The sequence below is a fragment of the Brassica rapa genome, chromosome A02 (genome assembly GCF_000309985.2).
Source record: "Brassica rapa cultivar Chiifu-401-42 chromosome A02, CAAS_Brap_v3.01, whole genome shotgun sequence".
Taxonomy (NCBI): Eukaryota; Viridiplantae; Streptophyta; class Magnoliopsida; order Brassicales; family Brassicaceae; genus Brassica; species Brassica rapa.
The window spans coordinates 7,922,330-7,942,919 of NC_024796.2; the positions used below are offsets into that span (position 1 = coordinate 7,922,330).

The 20,590-nt window shown below is 31.6% G+C and overlaps 2 protein-coding genes and 1 pseudogene across 3 annotated transcripts; 1 reads left to right on the top strand and 2 right to left on the bottom strand.

Annotated features, from left to right (window-relative positions):
• Nucleotides 1-1,038: 1,038 nt before the first annotated feature.
• Nucleotides 1,039-9,434, bottom strand: LOC117132136 (heavy metal-associated isoprenylated plant protein 13-like). Of its 2 annotated transcripts, XM_033285792.1 has the most exons (4): nucleotides 4,031-9,434; nucleotides 1,786-3,994; nucleotides 1,563-1,638; nucleotides 1,039-1,471 (listed from the first exon to the last, which is right to left on the bottom strand). In XM_033285792.1, the coding sequence occupies exons 2-4, from the start codon at nucleotides 1,795-1,797 to the stop codon at nucleotides 1,170-1,172; spliced, it is 390 nt and encodes a 129-aa protein (XP_033141683.1). In that variant the 5' UTR covers nucleotides 1,798-3,994; nucleotides 4,031-9,434; the 3' UTR covers nucleotides 1,039-1,169. The 2 variants fall into 2 exon arrangements, with proteins under 2 accessions (XP_033141683.1, XP_033141682.1); XM_033285791.1 differs by having other exon boundaries at nucleotides 1,786-9,434.
• Nucleotides 9,435-10,404: 970 nt separating this feature from the next.
• LOC103852083 (heavy metal-associated isoprenylated plant protein 12) lies at nucleotides 10,405-13,925 on the bottom strand. Its single transcript, XM_033284272.1, has 3 exons — nucleotides 13,920-13,925; nucleotides 13,788-13,863; nucleotides 10,405-12,198 (listed from the first exon to the last, which is right to left on the bottom strand). Exons 1-3 carry the CDS (start codon nucleotides 13,923-13,925, stop codon nucleotides 11,939-11,941), a joined length of 342 nt encoding a protein of 113 aa, XP_033140163.1. The 3' UTR covers nucleotides 10,405-11,938.
• On the top strand, nucleotides 12,196-19,579 carry LOC103852084 (annotated as a pseudogene).
• Nucleotides 19,580-20,590: the final 1,011 nt, after the last annotated feature.

Consider the following 20,590-nt stretch of genomic DNA (forward strand, 5'->3'; position numbering starts at 1 on the left):
GAATCCAATTATGTTTAGTAGTTGTCTAGAAAGAACGAAAAACACGAAGTAATTCTTAAGTATAGAAAACTTGGAAAATAGCCTAAACCTAGTCGAGGAAGTTGACTTAAATTTGTTCTGAAGGTACAAAAAATGATTTGGGTCCCTTCACAAAAAACATAGTGTCTTGTCGAGAACTTTTTTTGGTTTTTTTAAATGGCAAATCTCTTAAATAGCACATTTTAAATTTTTTTGTTCTCTTAATAACCCTCAAAAGTCAAAGTGACTAAAATATTTTCTATTAAAAGTTCAATTGAAAATTTTATCATCATTTATAATTTTAACTAATTTTTTTATTACATATATAAAAATAAATAAATATTGAATATCAAAATATTAAAATAAATAATGTGTTTCTTGGATTTTGTTTCAAAAAGAGAATCAGTTTTTCAATTTTTGGGGGAAACATTCTCTTAAACGAAGTCTATGAAGACATTCCTAGACGTGTATGATATTTGTTTAAATTTGTAAAAAGAAAATCATGAATTTAGGATTACCTTCATAAATGTGTAAATATAATATTTGAATGTAACTGGTATGTATATTTAGGAATTTCTAAATGTGTACGTGATCTTAATGAATTTGTTTTATATGTATATTTTGGAAAATATTACTTGATATATAACATATTTCAAAACTTTATGAAAATGATTTTAAATATGTATAATATCTTTATAAAATTTAGATATCAAATTAAGGAAGGTCTTCAAAAAACTTTAGGAAGATCTTATACATATTTGAGAATATCTTACTAAATAAACATATAATTAAAATTCAGTAAGGTATTCATAAAGGCTTTTCTAAATACACATTTAGGAATGTTTTTTCAAATACGTTTATGAAAATTTTCTTAAATTTGATGAAGTTATTATACATCTTTTTAATATCTTCTACAATTCTAGGAACATATTATACTTATTGGGGAAGGTCATTCTAAACTCAAATTCATGAAGATATTATACACATTTAGGAAAGTCTTCCTATTTTTTTAAGAAAATATAATTTCTATAAACAAAAATTACAATTCCTTTTTCCTTCAATTTAAGCTCATTACAAGAAATTTATATCATAGTAACACAAAAATACATTCTTCCATCAAAATTAATAGTTCTACAGACTAAAATGGAGTGTTACATAATCACACAAGTATTTGATTCCTCCACCACAACTCTGTAATTATCGCATGGTTGATAGTAAGAATTAGCATAGGACGAATGATATTGGTACGGGTAGCTAAAATGCGTAACAGGGAAGGCAACAATTTCGGCCGGTTTCTCTGGTTCTGGCTTTTTCTCTGGTGGTTTAACAACTTCAACCGTAACAATCTCTGCATTACATATCTTCCTTAGCTTCTTTACGATAACCGGTACATCAGCTTCACCAACTACCGTCATTTTCCCGGTTTTATCATCCATTGTTATCGAAGTAACCCCTAAATTTTTTAACAATCATGAAAAAGTTAATTTCGCCAACTTATTAAAATTAATGATCATATTGTAAATGTTGAAGTTTATAAAAAATACCTGAAAATTTAGAAACGGTCGCCCACACTTTCTTCCTGATTCTTTCCTCGTGAACACTCAATTGCAACACAGATTTCTGTAATTTGAAACCAGACATCAGTTTTGCAAATTGAAAAAATCTAAGTAAGGTTGATCAGTTTCTATATATAGCGACTAATCAAACATCAGTAAATTATAGTTTAATTATTTCAAGAGCGAATATATATTTAAAGAAAGGGTGTACCTGGGCGGTCATAGCTCGAGACAATTATTGAAAAGCTTCAGAAATTCTGATATATTTTTAAAGAGGGAGAATGAGAATAGAGGTAACTTGAGATGTTGAGAGATTCTTGATGACAATTGCAAGTCCAAAGGTATCTATTATATATACAAAGTACATAGGAATATGCGTGGAAATTAATATTGACCCACGAAAAGTGTTTGTTTCTTTCTATTTTTAATAACAAGCATTGTGAAGGACCACAAAAGGAATGAACGAGTCAACTTTTTAATTTCTACTAGTATATTTTTGGATTTGGTTGACGACGAAATCAATTTGAAGAAGTGTCGCTTGCTCATTATTAGGCCACGTTAACGACTTGGACAACGTTGATTTTTGACCCTGTTGACCTATTCGGTCACGTAAGAACTTTGCGTTAGAAGTTCTTTAGAGTTTGTTCTGAGAGAAGTTCAGTTGTAACTTGTAAGTCAATTGCGTAAGACACATACATTAAAACGAACACTGAAATCGAAATCCAATTGGGACTGAAGTCAAAGCGGTTCCCTATAGATTTTAAAGATGTTGGATTTTCATTTGTTTGTTCTTAGTTAGGTTGCTTTTTTTAATCGTAAGAAAACATAGATCTAAAAAAACATAGATCTGAAAACTAATATATTTATATTCTTGTTTCATATTACTCTCTAAAAAATTAATGAATAATTTTTGTTATGTTTTAAGTATCACAATCATTAGAAGAAAATGTTTGTTTGAGCCCCATTGCAAGGACCCAAAAATCAGAACTAACTCAGGTGAGTTCATTATTAGCATGGGTGGTTCTTTTAATATCATGTTAGACTATTAAAATATTTGTTTCCGCCTAGTCATTGATATTTTTTTTTTCCACTGGTATTTTATTAAAAGGAAAAAGGCCCAACTAGGCCCATTCCAAAACATAACAAGAAACAACAGGCCCAACAAACGGGCCAGACTGTACAAACCGCTCTGGGCCTAAAGCCCAAAACGAAAACCGGATGAGGAAGGAACTGACAGTTTGCCCACCGCGTGTACGAACGCCCAGCATCCTGAGACACGTGTCAAGGCGAGAGTCAGCCATCTTTCACCGGCACTGCAACGGAGAGGCGACGGACTTCCGCCGTCAGTGGAACTGAAGCCGATGAAGAAAGAAACTCAGACAGAGCCTTCTTCACGGTTAGCCAAATCGCTTCCGGACCAGTCATTTCCAAAAGATTCAATCGTCTTCAATCATCCCTCAACCATCGATCTTCCAACATGCAAATCAGACATCTTTTATGATTTGAAATAGCCCGAAGATGAATCGACTCATGAAGAGGAAGGAAGAGACAGACGAGGCCAAGGAAGGAGAGTCGATTGGGAAGAAGAAGAACAGAAACGCCGGTCAGACTAAACCGGGATAACCCCGTTGAAAAGCCGCCGTCAACACGAAAGACGCGTGACACGGAGCCAAAAGCCGGCGATACGGAGCTGAGAACTACACCGCATCCCAGAGTCAAAATCCAGCCGTTCTCCGCCGGAGAAGAACGCGAGAACGCCGGAGACGAAAGCCGGTCAGAATGTGATTGAAAAGCAGTCTCTCTTCTCTCCTAGAGAGAGAGTTTTCTCTCGATCTCTTCCTCTCTTATCAATCCATATCTTTCAGAGAGATTAGAGTTGTTTTGAGAGTGAGAGAGGTCTCTCTTTTTGTTACAGGTGGAAATTTGTTGTGTTTATTTGGCTGTGTTGAATTATTCTGGTCATTTAGTTGGGCGATGTCATGCTTGGAGTAGCTGACTAGCTTGATTTGGAACAAAAATTCTCACATAAACTAGACTGAAAAGGTTCATTTTGAAAATATATTCGTCTATGAATTAAATTCTCATAGGGTAGCACTAGAAATCTGAGATTGCCACATATAAGAAAGGATGAGATCTCCTACGGATGAACCTAAATTATAGAACGTGGATTTCCGATTTACCTTTTTGGAGTTATATTAATATATTAAGTTTATTAAAAAAAATTAGAACGTGAATTTTATTAAAATTCATGTTTGGTAAATACAAAAATACAAGTTGGAACTGCAGATATGTTTGATTGAAAACAAAGTATTTCCAAAGGATCAACAAATATACTGGACAAGGATAAAATGTATCGCATGAGTAAATAAAGTTTATATATCGGCTTAGAGAGCAATTCTGCCAACTTTTACATTAAGGACCTTCTTTTTTTTTTTTTTGTCAAACACATTAAGGACCTTAACAACCTAATTTCCTTGGCACAACTCAGAGTTAAGCTTAGAGAGTGACAAATTTTATGGGCTTTCAACTTAAAACCAATTGGCGGTAAATGGAGTGGTCTTTATACATTACTCAAGTCTTTTATATATTTTTAATATGAGATCTTCTTTCTAATACCTTTCTTCGAGATAATAGTGCGTATAAACTATTAATTTCGCAGAGTCCATTATATCCAACCGAGACAATGTTTTATTTTTTCTACCAATCTCGAAGAAATTGAACCTTCTTTGGACCATCAATTAGTGGGTTGATCGGGCCACTTTTCGGGCCGGATTAATGGGTTATGGTGTGGCACCTAGCTCTGATATCATGACAACTCTTGGACTTCAAGTTTAAAACCAATTGGCGGTAAGTGGAATGATTCAAATCTCTTATATATTATCCAATTCCACAATATGGGATCTTTAATTTTTTCCATAAGAGAATTGAAAGACGGATAAAATTTTCCAGTAGTAAAATTTTGAGGGAAAAATTACAGGGAGCATTCACTGAATTTTGGTCAAAGAATAGAGAAAGTTCATAACTACAAGAAGCCAATTTATGTACCTTATAACAATGTTGTTACCGGTGTATCTATTCTAACAGAATCAGTCAGACAAAAATAAATTGAATGAACTCATAATCTTTAAAAAAAACTACCCGTAATGTAGATGCATGTCGTGCCCTTAATATTTCATTACTGTAAAATTTGTCTCATTTGGTTGAGATTTAATATATCCCGCATCGTACCAGACGACAGCTGGTACATTTGCTCTATTTTTTTGATAAATCCTATCGGTTGATCCGGTTGACATCGGAAAGAACGCACTTAGTGCTATAGAATGAACTGGTTATCATACTGTCTGGCCCGAGTTTAGAATACATTCCGGTTAATGCCAGGAAGTGAACCGATCATCTGTTACGATCCACCATGTAAACTATTTGGACCGAAATCCAAGTATAGACTCACCAAATGATGATAATTTAGTTCACAAAGGAAATCGAAAATACACCACTAGGTTATTTTTGCTACATGTTTTGGCGGTTGACCATGAGAGAAATGGGAACAAAATCTTAGGACCGTCGTTTGGGTGTATAATAACAATTGAATGACTTGTAGTGAGATGAACTTTTAAGATATTTGGTTGTAGTGTTTAAAGGTTAAGTAGGATGGTTATGTTGTGTTAGGATTTTCAAGTCTATGTTCAACTCTAACCATTATTATGAGTGTATTTTGGTTCCAAGTAGCAAAGTCCACTTTGGCCTAACCGTTTAGATAACTTTTGACCAATTCGAAAAACGAAAGCTCTATGAATGTACGAGAATCTATATTTTATAGATCAATAAATTATCTGATGCAGTGCATCTTCACACACGATCCCGTCTCATTGATCCTCATCGTGATTATGATTTCCACTTCTTTGTATTACGTGTTGGCTTGTAATTAGTCTTGGGCTTTTATGATCTTTCTTAAAAATGTACATCATTAGATTAGGGTTTCATTAATTAGTATTTTCTATTTAAATTGTAATTTATCTCGCCTGTAAATCATTAATATTATCTTGAACAAAAATGACAGAATGTACAGTTCTTCTTCTGTCTTCATCATTTATTTGAATAAATGATTGTTGGAATCCTTGTTTGAGTTGTTATTCTTCAAAATCAACGATCATCAACTTTTTGTCAAACATATATTCCTTTTCGAATCAATCGAGATTCGAGTCTATCCAGTTTGAGGCTGGCCCAATCTATAAAAATCATGGCATGGGACAATTATACATTCTTGACGGATTGACAGAGCAACGAATACAGTAGATCATTGGGCTGAGTTACATCGTAAAACATCTGGAGACTCATGAAACGAGTCAATCATCTATCCATTGATCTATGAGGATTCATGGTGAACCTATTTCCAATATCTATGATGGTCTTCGACAACGAAGAGCAAGTACTGTGTTCTTCGACGATGAGGTTGGAGAAGGCCTCGATCATCAACCTAATATTTGATGTTTATGATGATGTCAATCATGTCTATCATGATGGTGTTGATGAAGATCCAACCTCCGACATCCTTGATGAGGAAAACGATGCCAGTTTCATTGGAATTCAAGAGGTGGATGTCATCACCTTAAATCTACTGACCATGTTCAGGCGATTAGCAAATTTGACATTGAAATTGGTTTTACAAATCAGGGTCGAGAAGTCACTGGCCAGCCACGAGATCTGGGTTACACCAAAAATTTGTTTCTTCAAGATGATATCTAGCTCTCTACGTGGACCCAAGTTCTGCGATCTACAATGACTTCGAGCTGCCCTATTGTGGTCATCAAGGTAATCATTTTCTTCGAGTTTTTTGTCAAGGTGGAATAACAAGCGAAGATGTTATGTTAGCTACATGACAAACCAAAAAGATATACACCCAAGTTCAATATTGGAGTTCCTGACTTGTGACTTTGGGCAAGAAGACCTAATATATTCTCGTTGTCTTCACGCTGATGTAAAGTCGATTTTAGAGTTCATGATTTTATCTTCTTCTCGTCGATCTAAAGACTCCGGACATGTCTCTCGTAAATCCCATTCAGTGGTACCTGACCTTTGAAGCTTTTGACAAAAATAAGAAATATATGGTGGATTTACGTGTTACAAGTAGCAAAATCATTGTGGCTATTGTCACGTGGCCGTATGTTGAAGTATTTTACGATCCGTAATATCTTATATTGGTTACACACAAATTTGTTAGTGTTTTAAAACCCAAACTAGATTATGACCCAAGTTTAAAGTACCGAAAATATTTTTACCAAAATCTAATTTACGATATCAATATATTTTAACAAATTGATAAGTAATGTTTTAACTTTTTTTATTTAGTGTAATTGATAACTATATAATTATATTATTTTATATTTATATTAAATAAAAAATTATCTACAATATTACTTAATTTTTTTTTAATTATTTTAACCCACATTACGAAGTTTTAATCAAATATCTGTAACTTTTCTGATTAAATTTGTGATATATAGTTATTTGATAAATTTTTAATTATAAAACTTATTTGATGTTAATTTATTGACTATAAGATTTTATTTGCATAAAACTACTTGATGTTATTGGGTTATTGAGTCGACCACATGCAAATCACGGGTTAATAAATAAATAAATTATGTTATATAATAATATATTACCTATTGAAAAATATAATAAGTGTTTTATGTTTTAAAAATATTTGGAAAAATAATTAACTTTAGCTTTCTTAATTTTTATTTTCATTTAATATACAAAATATCAACAAAAAAAGACTATTAAACAATTTAGTAACAAGTTAAGAGTTACAAGATAGGATAAAAATATATCAAGACGTAAAATCTATGTATTTAAATGTGTAATATGAATAATAAGATTAAAATTTTAAATTCAAAATAAGCTAAAAATAAAACATTAAATTGTAATAAATTATCGTTAACAAAAAAACTAATGCCAATTCATATCAACTAATTTTCTTAACAGATTCATGCTCCACATGATCGTATGATCTTTAAAAAAAAAATTAACATATTAATTAGAATACAAAACAAATTATAATAATGTAACTGAAAAATCCAAAAAATAATAATTAAAATTTATGTATGGGTTAAACCAGTGGTTCAACCAGTAGTCAAATTCTGGGTTTTAACGTCTCTTTGTGGATTTTATCAGGGTTTTAAATAATGGGCTTTTTCTAAAACCCAAACCGGATTACATACCGGATTTACCGGTTTGACCGCGGATCCGGATCGAATTTCAAATCACTGGTATTTAATTTAAAAACTTACAATATTTTGGATCTATGAGAATGAATATTTTTTAATAAAAGAGATTCAAAATAAGTTCAGATATAACTTAATTAAAATAAGTAAATATTTAACTTATTACTATTTTGTAATTTTTTGTAGAAAGAATCATTACGAAGATTATCTTAAAAATAATCACAAGCATGACCACATTTTTGGGACAACTCTAAGTATTGTGTTTATATATTTATTTATTTTAAGTTATTTACTTACTTATTTTAGATTATATATAAATTCACTTTCAATTGTTTTGAATTTGTAAATATAATTGATATTTTTTGGATTGATCAGTTCTTCAAGATGGGACTGAGGTTGCGGTTAAGCATCTTAAAGATGGAAGTAGACAAGGAGAACGAGAGTTTCAAGCAGAGATACAGTTCATAAGTAGAGTTCATCACAGGAATTCCCATATTGGTTATTGCGTAACTGGATCTCCAAGATTGCTAGTTTATGAGTTCCTGCCAAATAAGACGCTCGAGTTGTTTATGTTATAAGATTTCGGGATGTTAAAAGACTTTCTTGTTGGTAAAACATTTTTTGACAAGTATGGTAGAATCTAAAATAATCATACGTACTTTTCCAATGTATATTATGCATCTTCTTCTTATTGTTTTTGTTATTATTTATTTATTTTTATTAAATTTTTGCTAATGTTTTCTTAATTTTTACTTAATATTTATTTTTCTCTAAATAGTAATAAAAATTATACAATCAATGAACCAAAAACCATCTTATAGTTTTTTTCAATCATAACATCACCTTATTCACTTTATTATTTGATTTAAATACCAAACAATTTTGAATCAAAATTCTAACATGTTCGTTCAATATAATTCATCTAATCTTCAAAGTCTAATTATTTAAAAAGCATATATGGACATTATAAGAGACTAATAATTATTAAAGATTAGATTATATTTTTATATGAATATGAAATCATTATATCAATTTATATAAAAAAATTTCTATCCATTATTTTATGTAGTATATAAATATAAAAAGAATTGATCAAACATTGGACCTAACTTTAAAGTTCAATGTTTGATCAATTATTTTTATATTTATATGCTACATAAAATAATACACAATTGAATTTCAAATAATTCTATAAATATATATATATATATATATATATATATATATATATATTAATAAATATTCATATATACTTTGCTTTTTCATTTTCTACTTTTTATTATTTATTTTCTCTCATCTTACTTTATTACTTTAGTTAAGCTCCTTTATTACTCTCTCTTGTATAACAAAATCGTACTCTTGAAGTATTAGCAAAATGGTGGAGAACAAGTGGGCTTTTTAGTCGATGAGGCAGCTCTAATACCTGACAATTAGTTCAAGATAATCGAATGAGGCATCTGTAACACTTTCTCAAGACATGACATCTCTAAGAGCATCTCCAAAAGAAACTCCTATAACTCCAAATATAGAGTTTTTTGCTCTCCAAAAAGAAACTTCAAAACTTCAAATTTGAAGTTTTGAAGAGTGAAATTTCAAATATAGAGTTTCACTTTTCAAAACTTCAAATTTGAAGTTTCATCTTTTTATTTGCATTTTGGTCCTTACAATTATAGATCATATTTATAATTCTTAAATATTTTTTGTTTATTGTTTTAATCCTTAAAAATTTTATATCTCATAAATATTTTAAATTTGTTTTATAAATTTAAGTTTACACATGAAATTAAATAAAAAATTTAAAACAAGATTTATAATATTTTAAAACTAGAATTAAACAACAAGAATATTACAAAAACCATAATAAAAACGTATTAAAAACACATAAGACATAATTATTACTCAAATTTAAATATTATAAAAACACTAGCAGTCTGGTAAATTTGCTCCAAAACTTCCCAAATCTCCAAAATGTTGCTCAAACAAATTTTGTGTAACCGAAGATGATTGTTGTTGTTGTTCTTGACGCCTTTTTCGTACGATTCTTTTTTGTTCAGATCGAATGTATTCACGAATATTAACATCATCGATAGAAGCTAAGTTTTTTAGAAATATTTTATTTTCCTCTTTTACTTCTTTGAAAGCTATTTTTTGCTTCATTTTGCAGTCGTAATTCAATCATCTCATGACCTTTTTCCCTGCTTGTTGTATTTTCGTTTAAAAGATCAAGGATTTTTTCATTTGATGATATCAAACTATCAGCGGGTATAAGAAATGCACTAGTTGATCATATATGGAAGCATTACGAAAATAATTTTATGGAATAATGGAGTATTTGCTTGCAGTTTAATATTTAATTATGTATTTTTATTTATAATTTTATATTTTAGTGTAAGATTTTTTTAATTAATATTTCTGTAATATTTATATATATGTACTAGTTATTTATAGAAGTTTTTATGAATTTACATCAACTATGACAAATATAAGGACTATAGTGTAAAATATAAATAATTTTAAAGTTAGGTTTGAAGTTTTACTTTTGGAGAATAATACATTGAAACTTCAAATATAGAGTTTTGGAAACTTTAAAATAGAGTTCCTTTTTGGAGATGGTCTAAGCAGTGTGTTTATGGCACCAATTTTCTACACGGTAACTGCTACAATGTTTCAACTCGTAGAACGATATCGTCATGCCACCAACTTTTTCCGTCTTAATTTTTAATATATTGGTCTCTTTTAAAGTGGAATAAAGTAAGATATTATATAAAAAACAGACAAAAAAGGTAGTCGTTAAACACATTATCCAAAGAAACTACTCCCCCAGACACAACTCATTGGCCACGCAAACTCTTGAGAGCCTCATCATGTGTATAAGTGAGAAGCCCAATATTACAATGGGCCTGGTCTCTTTGTAAAAAAAAGAAGAAGATGTTTTTTTTTTTTTTTGAGCAAACAGAAGAAGATGTTATTGTGCAATATCAAAGATAAATAAAGATGGGTACAAGTTGGAAGTAGTAGATAAATACAAGGACCATTTCCATAATTATACGAAACATTTCGTATCACTTTTTCTTGTCTCGTTTATGAAGGCATCGAACCAAAAGCAAAACCAAACATGTAATCTGTCAGTTGATGCGATTTTTCGAACTATGGCATCTACGATGGCGTCATGGACGCCAAGCTCTCTCCAGCTCAGGATTGCCCTCAACTGTCGGAGCTTCAAAGCTGCTCAGGCGAGAGCGAAGTTGACGAAGCTCAGGATTATCCAGGTATTAAGATTATATTTCATAAAAAAAAATTTGGTTTAATTAATATCTGATTTTGTTTTCTTTTAAATAATATTGTCGTAATGTCTGGCTGCCACGGTTAGTGGGTTCCATGAAACTTCTGTTGGTCTGTGAGTTTCATATTCGTCCGACGACCGACGACCGGTACCTTATTTTAAGAGGCTCAGGAGATTGTTTTGTTATCATATACCGGTACACAAACATTGGTATTTCTGAAACCGAGCCGTGTTAACCACTTGACTGGTAACATTATCAATCATGTACTTGGACAAATTATCAAAGTAAAATTGAAAAAAAAAAACTTATTCGTGATTTTTGAGATTAATGTTTAAATCCAGACACTAAGATTTGACTTTTAATATTTGATTTTCTTTTCTTTCAAACAATATTGTTGTAATGCCTCAACTCCTACGGTTAGGGGGGCTCCATGATTCTTCTTTCGCTCCATGGGTTTCATCTTCGTCTGACAGCCGGGACATTATTTGAAAGGCTCGAAAGAGTTGTTCAAAAAAAAAAGCAAGGCTCGAAAGATTCTTCTTTCTATTTTTTGACCTCACGGTACTAAAAATATATTTCCCAATAGTTCACCATTGATCGCAATATTCATGTTGAAATGAACCTAACTTTAAAGTTCTATCAAGACTAATAACCGAAAATAAATGTATTCTGATCGCAATACTTAAATCAATTTTTAAAATCTTTTCCACATACATTTCCATATATTATGAAGTGGGATCAAATTTTAGAGCATTACAGTAACAACATAGCAAAACCAATGACTACAAAGAAGCTGATGACAGATAAGTGTAGAATTGGGCACCGACTTGGTCCATTCTTTTTTTTTTTTTTTAGATTACCAACCATGGGGATTTTCACCGTCACATCCGTTGAAATTATGATAGTAAGGTGGAGAACATGTGGGGACATAGTGACAAATTACTTGTAGTGGTTTCGGATCAGGTTTCGGCTCAGGCTTCTTCTCAGGTTCTTTAGCCGGCCCAACAGTGATTATCTCGGTATAACATATCTTCTTCAATTTCTTCACAATAATAAAGGCATCAATCTCTCCAACCACCGTTAGTTTACCTTCCTTAACGTCCACCGACTGGACTCCTTACAAATCATAATATAGTTATGACTTAATCAGTTTTTTTTTTTTTTGAAACACAACTTTCATTAATACTCAAACATTCAAACTACAAATAAGGAAGGAGTTTAACCAAACTCTAACAACAAGTAATAAAGCATACAAGCTAAAAGTAGAGAAACCTCTAAGATAGAATGACAGCGAACTCGAAGCATGGCTCGAATGCGTCGGAGCAAGACTCACAGCAGTGCTAGAGACTTGAAATTTAGTCACTTTGTATCGTGACGTTAAGATCCAATCCGCACCTCGGAATATCGTCGAAACGATATCCGTTGCATCTTTAGGCCCCAAACGGACCGCTACGCAAGATGAACAAACGGCTATAGATAAAGATACACACCTCCATTTAGTGTTTGGGGGGAAAACATTTCTCATAACTGAGGCATGGGGTAATACGGCTCGCATCTCCTGAGAGAAGGATGATAGTGATGAAAGTGGTGTAGATTATCCCGATGAATCCACCGGTAAATAGAAACTTCGAAAACTCTTCTTATAAGAGAGATAAGGCGTTGTATGCATATCAACAGTTTCGGTAATATTTTCAGTGAACCCACCGAAAAATATTAGCAAGTTGGACCAAATGACCAAACTCCCCCACACAAATGTGGGCTTTGAAACCGACAGACTTCTAAGAAGTGGACTGACCTTTTTATAACCCTTAATGGGCCAGGCCCAGATAGTTATGTTACTAGGGTTTGGGTCACCAAATTGTACGCCGCCGAGGCTACGTGTGGAGGAAAAGAAGAGCGCGGCGGGGCTGAAGCTGGTCTCATCGGAGTGAACGGTTTGCGCAGCAAGGCAGATCGGAGAAGAGATGTAGCCTTTGATAGTACAGAAGCTCTCGCCGGAGCAACAGTCAAGATAGACGTCTGACGGAGTAATGATGATGAGGGCGTGAAGAGGAAAGCACAACCTCATTGTACCTCGTGCTTTTTGAACTGGTCGTCAGATCAAATGTGGAACCCCACTGACACTGGACGCCATCTCGGGAGCAGAGGTAAGGAAGAGGTGTTGCTGTGAATAGGAATGGGATTGTCGGAGCATTTCGTCAGACTTGAGTCTGTTTACTGGTGCGGATGAGCAGAGGCTGCGACTGCTGAAGAGCAGAGTACAGGAGTGGAAAGAGATGGTATAGGACTGAGCCGCGGTGCTACTTGATCGGGCTTTCCGGGAGCCCCCGGAAAAATGTACTGTTCCGGTTGGCTCGAGCCAAGGCCCTGAGACCACGAAGATCTGCACAGAGGGTGGCGGCGCCAAACGATGAACAGAGGATACAAGAGTGGACATCATAACAGTAAGAAAGAAGAACTTGAAAGTGAAGCAGAGGGAGAGAGATGATGGACAGTCCCGACGCCGGCGAGAAAAGGCGTCACCGGCGCCAGAAGATACAGATCTAAGGGTTGCCTCGATTTTAGTGCTTGGGAGCGTTCCTTTCTCTTTTTGACTATTTGCCTTCTATGATTATGACTTAATCAGTTACATGACAGAATTTTGAGGTTCAAAGTAAATTAAATTCTATATATTAATCATTGTTGAGTGTTCTTGAATCGTGTACCTGATAGACAACAGACAGTTGACATAGCTTTTTGTTTGGTTCTTTCACAACAAACATCCAATTTTAGTACCGCTTTCTATCATGAAGATATTATACATAACGGTAGTTAATTAGGATAGTAAATGACGTTACATCCATTGCTAATTTATAAAAGCAAAAAGGAAGCCATTTGAAAACCTTCACATATTTTACAAACTTCCAATTGAGAAACAATATGCTAAGAAATGATAGAGAATCGAACCTGCATTTTTTCTTCAACTAATGGTCAAGAAATTAAGCATGTCGTCGTGGATTGTTAATAAGCTTTGGAAGTGCCTCCTTATATAAGGACTTGCATTACATCGCATGCACCTACGTGACCATATTTATTTATTTACTATAAAAACGGAAAACAAATGGAACAAGTCATGCTGAAAAGACAGAGATAATTAAACTCACAATTTTTCCTTTTCACGTGGAGAATGAAGAAAATCAAGATATAAATCTCTTATAAGCTTTTTTCTTCTGTATTCTCCATTCATATATACAAAAATTGCTAAAATTTTAAATTTAATTTGGTGCATAAATTACCAGTTTTTATATTTTCAAATAAAGAAATTTTTTTACTTGTAATGTTTTTCAAAACCATAAATTTATCTGTCGAAATATGTACAAATGGCTTCATAAAAATAGCACTCTTAACAAAATTTGCAACTAATATAAAAATTATTAAATTATCCAAAAGATATTATTTAAACTAAATCAGGTTTTTTAATTAATTGTAGCATGTATTTCTTTTGTTGGAGATTTATGCCCAGCCAAAAATTGGACCAAGAAAGCGAGATTAGAGTTGAATGAATCATAATGGACAAGTCGTCCTAAATGTGCAACGACTAGATAAATAGCGGTAATTAAGTCGTCAAGTGTAGGAATCATTGTGAACCAAGAATTTTTTTTTTGACTTCCTTATTTCCATGCAAATATCAACCGATTTCGTTTCGTAGTGTAACGTTGAAAAAAAGCATTGTCGGATTCAACTTTTGAGACAACCAAAAACTAATCGTTATTACTAGGCTAGTTATTATGAATGTATTTTTTAACTCCGTTATTACGAATGTTATCGCTAACAGTCTGGCATTTGTAGTTTGGTTTGTCTACGAGGTCGCGTATTGATGTGAGAAAATAACTGATTTATAGTCTTATTTCATGAAAAAGGTGAGAAATTTGTTGGTATGTATATTTCAATGGATTTAGGAATTCAAGTTAAATCTAGTATTATTGGTTCTACATTTAAAAATCTAATTTCAAAATCTATTGTTGTTGGTTCTATAATTTTAAAATAGATTTTAGAATCAGGTGCTATTCAATATATAGTAGGGATTTGTTTAGAGATTTGATTTGAATTTGGATTTGAATGGATTTAGAATTGTTTTTAAGAAAAAATACAAAGAAACAAATATTGAGTTGAAGCTTGTTATTTTGATGGGATTTGTATTATTGGTAACTCCTTATATTTTCTTATACTAATTAATAAACATCGGTTGATATGCTACTTCAAATTTAATAAGAACCTTTTCTCACCAAAGACTCATCAGCTTTGTGACTTTGTCTGCTGGAGTTTTCATTGACGGAGTGGAAAAGCCTAGATGGCCAGAACGTTTTAACTTCTTGCCGTACCAAGGCGAGACTCAGATGTAATTACTTTGCTCATATACATTTGCATCATTGGGTTCTACCGAAACCACAGTGGTTGCGAAAGAGCAGGTGGTGGAGTTTGTTTGACGAAGTCTCCAGATTACACTGAATTTATCTCAAAAGAGATATAAATGAAGGAGTTGCAATTCTGAATTAGTTATCATATTATTTTCAAATAACAAAACTGCAGAAGCAATCACAAATCACGAAGAAACATCCTCAACTGAAACAAGAAATTTGTTCGTCAAACTTGGTCCTGCTTCAAACTTGGTTCTTTTGTCACATTTGTACATTATCAAACATGAATCAAGAATTTCTTAAAAAACAAGAAACTTCAGAAGAAGAAAAAATATCTCCATCACATTACGATGAATTAGATGCCATACATATTTTCTGTCATAATATATGTTTGACGAAGCAATAATGAGAACTTCGAGTCCAGATCCATTTATTTTAATTTTGAAATCTATATCATTAATTCTGAAATCTATCTATTTGATTTTAAAATCAATGTATTTGTCAAAGATTTATAAAATCCAAATAGAATTTATAAATCCATTCAAATAGTAGAACCAATGATCCCCACTAAAACAATAGAGCGCAAAAAAAAATTGATTATAAAGAAAGCCGTTGAGTTTTAAAATAAGTTGCAGTAACAGAAAAGAAAATATTTCACTAATAAATCATATATGTTTTTCAGTTTTTATATTTATATATTTATAAGCTGAACATATAAGAACACAGCTCAACTTTTGTTATCTTGCAAGTATAAAAGACATAGGAAACGAGAAACAGCTCGAGACAAAATTTCTATAATATCACAAAAATGTCAATTATCAATTACATGAACTTGTATTCATAATTATTTTCTCAAAAAATACTCGATATATATGTTTCATTTATTCTTTTTTTTTTTGCGACTATGTTTTATTTATGGCCAAGGGTATGAGAGTCAAGTAGCCCCGTAAAATTTATAAATTTCGTGCTAACAATCATGATATTTATTTCAAATCGCCTATTTGGCTCTCATTAAACAACATACTTGTTGTAAAAGTTATCGTTTTAATCTTTAACAACGGATTCAAGATTCACCCTATATATGTGTGTGCTGTAAGGGCCTATCTATGGCTAAAGGTAGGGGGTCAAGTGGCTCCGGAAAATTTATAAATTCCATGCGCAATTGGCAGCTCTCATTCCCCCCTCCCACGTTTGAGATATTTAATGAAGCTTCCACTATCAATATAGTGGATGAATGGTTTATTGCCACCTCTGCATCGTCTCTCTAATTCAAGTTCTTTTGTTTTTTCTACAAATAATTTTCTTATCTTGTGCAATTAGTTTTAAAATTTTACTTTTCAAAAATCTAAAATATAAATATATTAACATTATTAATGTTTATGATTTATTTAAACTTTTAAAAATTAAATATAAACTTATACACATGTAATGAAACTACAAAATGACATTTCTCATTAATTATTTTCAACTAATTTTAAAATATTTAAATGAATAATATATATATAGAATAATAGTTATATTTTTCTTTTTTTTTGAGCAACTAATTATATTTTTCTTAAAATTCATACTTAACATTTTATCAAATAATGTATAAAAATTTAAAGAAATGATGTAAGAATTTAATTACATAAATTATGGATGCAATTAAATACAACTGTGTAAGCAAAATAATTTTGAACTTTGAAAATCCACGTCAAAATCTACTATTACTTAAAAATAAAGTATTATATTGTTGATATATATATATACAAATATATCTATAGAATATTTAAGTAGTTATTTCTCTAAATTTGATTCAGTAAATATTTATATACAAATGTTTCTAGAGATATATATACAAATATTTCTAAAGAATATTTAGTAGTTATTTCTCTAACCTTTTTAGACTTTTTCTATATCCAATGTAATCCACTATATTTTCCTTCACTAACAAAGGTTCCCCAATCTAGGACCTAACTAGTATAAAAACCATTATTCTTTCACTAGAACTAATATATTATATTCCCAGATCAGTTACTAATATTATTAATAAAAACATACCTCAAAATATAATGTCAAAGAACATAAAATATTATATAAAATTTGAATAGGGTTTATTTTTACACAATATCTAACAATACACTTTCAAACTGTACTATTTAATAATTTTATCATATACGCCAAATATATTTTATCTATTAAATAAAAAATTATCGCGCATGGCACGGATCGTAAATTAGTTTTTGTGTCTGATGCACGTGTAATGGTAAAAGTGAAAATAATGGCGATGGAGACTGGAGAGGATAGTAGTAAATATCCTTATGTGAGTGCTCTATGCATGAACGGTGGTGATGGAGATAAGAGTTACTCCGCCAATTCTCTTATTATGGTTCTTTCATCTTCCATATAATTTTTTTAACTAAAAAAACAGTCCTAAATTAGAAGAATTCACTACATACGTTTTTTGGGTGCAATTCACTGCATACCTTTTTTTTAATTCACTACATACGTTAATAATGTTATAAGTTTTTTTTTAATAAGATAACGTTGGGTGAACACGCTGAGAGCCTAAGAACATATTTATAATCTCCGAAATCGTAAGCAATATCTTGATTTCTTTGTCACTCTTTGTTTATTTCAGAGAAGAGTTTTATCAATAACCAAGCCGGTCTTGGTTAAAAACACAAAGGAAATGTTCGCAAACCTGGACTTTCTTGAATCTGTCAAAGTCGCAGATTTTGGGTGTTCGTCGGGACAAAACACGTTTCTAGTGATGTCTGAGATCGTCGACACAATCAATTTGCTATGTCAAGAACGAAACCAAAAACAGCCAGAGATAGAATGTTGTTTGAATGATCTCCCTAGTAACAATTTCAACGCAGTTTTCAAGTTCATAGCTCTCTTCAAGAAAAAAGTGACAAGTGAAGGATCGTGCTTCATATCTGGAGTCCCTGGTTCTTTTTAGTATAGGCTTTTCCCTCGCAATTCTCTCCATTTGGTACATTCAGTTTACACTTTACAGTATTCATTTCCTCTCTAAGGTATTTTATATTAAACTTCTGCATACTGTAATACAGTAAAACTCTATATATTAATTCATTTAAAAACTTATATAAACTAAATTATGAATTTATGATTCTAGTGGGACAATACATTTACATAAAATTTATAAAACTATTATTTTATCGATTTGTGATATATTTTAATTTGGTCCAACTCGAAATCGATAAATTTTTATTTATCGAGTACTAATTTCTAGAGTTTTTATTGTATATAACTATTGGATTTTTGGACTTTAAGGTTCCGGACAGACTCGAGAAGAACAACATGAATGTGTACATAACAGCTTCAAGTCCTCTAAGTAATTACAATGCTTACTTGAATCAATTCCAAAGAGATTTCTCAACATTTCTGAAAGTGCGGTCGGAAGAGATGGTTTCTAATGGACGAGTGATTCTTACAATCATGGGCAGAAACACTATTGATGATCCATTGTATAGGGATTGTTGTCATTGCTGGACATTATTATCCAACTCTCTCCGTGACTTAGTCTTGGAGGTATCAAGGAAAAAATATCCATATTTGGATATGTTCACGTACGCATGATTTCAAAGATTGTCATGATTTTTGTATAGGGTCTTCTGAGTGCATCAAAAGTGAATTCGTTCAAAATCCCTTTTTATGATCCGACCAAGGAAGAAGTTAAGGAGATAATAAGAGAAGAAGGATCCTTCCAAATAAACGACTTGGAGACACATGGATTTGATCTCGGCCATAGTTACGAGGATTGTGTCTCACAATCAGGTAGAGAAGGACAAAAAGAAGCTGGTTGTATAAGAGCAGTGACAGAATCAATGCTCGTAGCTCACTTTGGAGATTCCATCAATATCGATACACTGTTTAGCAGGTATGCGCATCACGTGTCTCAGCATGCTAGCTGCAAGATCAAAACTACTGTAACTCTAGTTGTTTCATTGATTCGGAAATAACTCTAGTTCTTACTCTCATTGTTATGATTCAAATAGGGTATTTTGAATTTTCATATTTTCAGGTTTACGCTCCTAAGTCACGTTCTAATATTTTATTAGTATGAATGGGTTAGATAATAATACTTCAGGTTCTGTTCAAATTTGTATTACATCCTAAAATCCATAAAGTTACCACTTCGGTTATATAAGTTTGGTTCGGATATATCTGAAGTAAAAAAAAAAATTTAAAGCAAAACATAAAAAATACTTAAAATGAATAGAATTTAATCTAATACACATTAAATTGAATAAAATAACAGTAAAATGTTAAATCAAGCACAAAAACAAACATTGTTTGTAGACAATATAGACAATATGCATTATCTTATAGATAGAGTAGACTTGATATTTCAACGAGCAAATTTTGAAGTACTAATTTATAATTAATTTGATAGTTACAGTATCTAAAATTTTAATATTCATTTTTATATATCATATCAACATAAATATTGAATTGAGTATTTGAAAATACTTATATACATCGATATATATATGTATTTCAAATATTTATATTGACAATAATTTTGGATTTTTTATATTAGCCGTTTGGGTTCGGTTCATAACATTTTGGATTCCAATAAGTTTTAAAACACCTTACAAAACATGTTTGGGTTTTTTATATTTCGGATCGGATAACGGATCGGGTTTTTCGGTTCAGATCTCGGATTCTGAATTTTATGCCAGCCCTAGAGACTATCTAGCTTGTCTGTACACATGACATATTATCCACAGGTTTCGTTGTGAGCTCGTTCATTTTGTTGGCTTGTTTCCAGGGTTATTTTCTCGATGGCCCAATTATTTTGTTACACGATTTACTTTGAAAGCAAATAATGTTTTTTTTCTGTGGAACACACAAATAATGTTTGATTCCACATTGGTTACATTTACACAAAACCTCATTTCCTATTGGTATTGTTATTTTAGGACCTCTATAGCAATTTTTTTTTTGTAAACTAAATATATAGCAGTATTCTTTTTTTTTTGTAACTGATTATATACCAATATTCTTGTTTCTTTTTATTTGAGAAAGTGACGGTACCCTATTGCACATTAATTATATTGCTCGTATTAGATAAACACACACACACATATTTATATATACTA

What these genes read in the sequence shown, in the direction of transcription:
- LOC117132136 (XM_033285792.1), bottom strand. An exon ending in GACCGTTTCTAAATTTTCAG is followed by an intron (nt 1,472 to 1,562) that starts GTATTTTTTATA and finishes TAAAAAATTTAG; the next exon opens with GGGTTACTTCGATAACAATG.
- LOC103852083 (XM_033284272.1), bottom strand. An exon ending in AACTGTCTGTTGTCTATCAG is followed by an intron (nt 12,199 to 13,787) that starts GTACACGATTCA and finishes ATGATTTGTAAG; the next exon opens with GAGTCCAGTCGGTGGACGTT.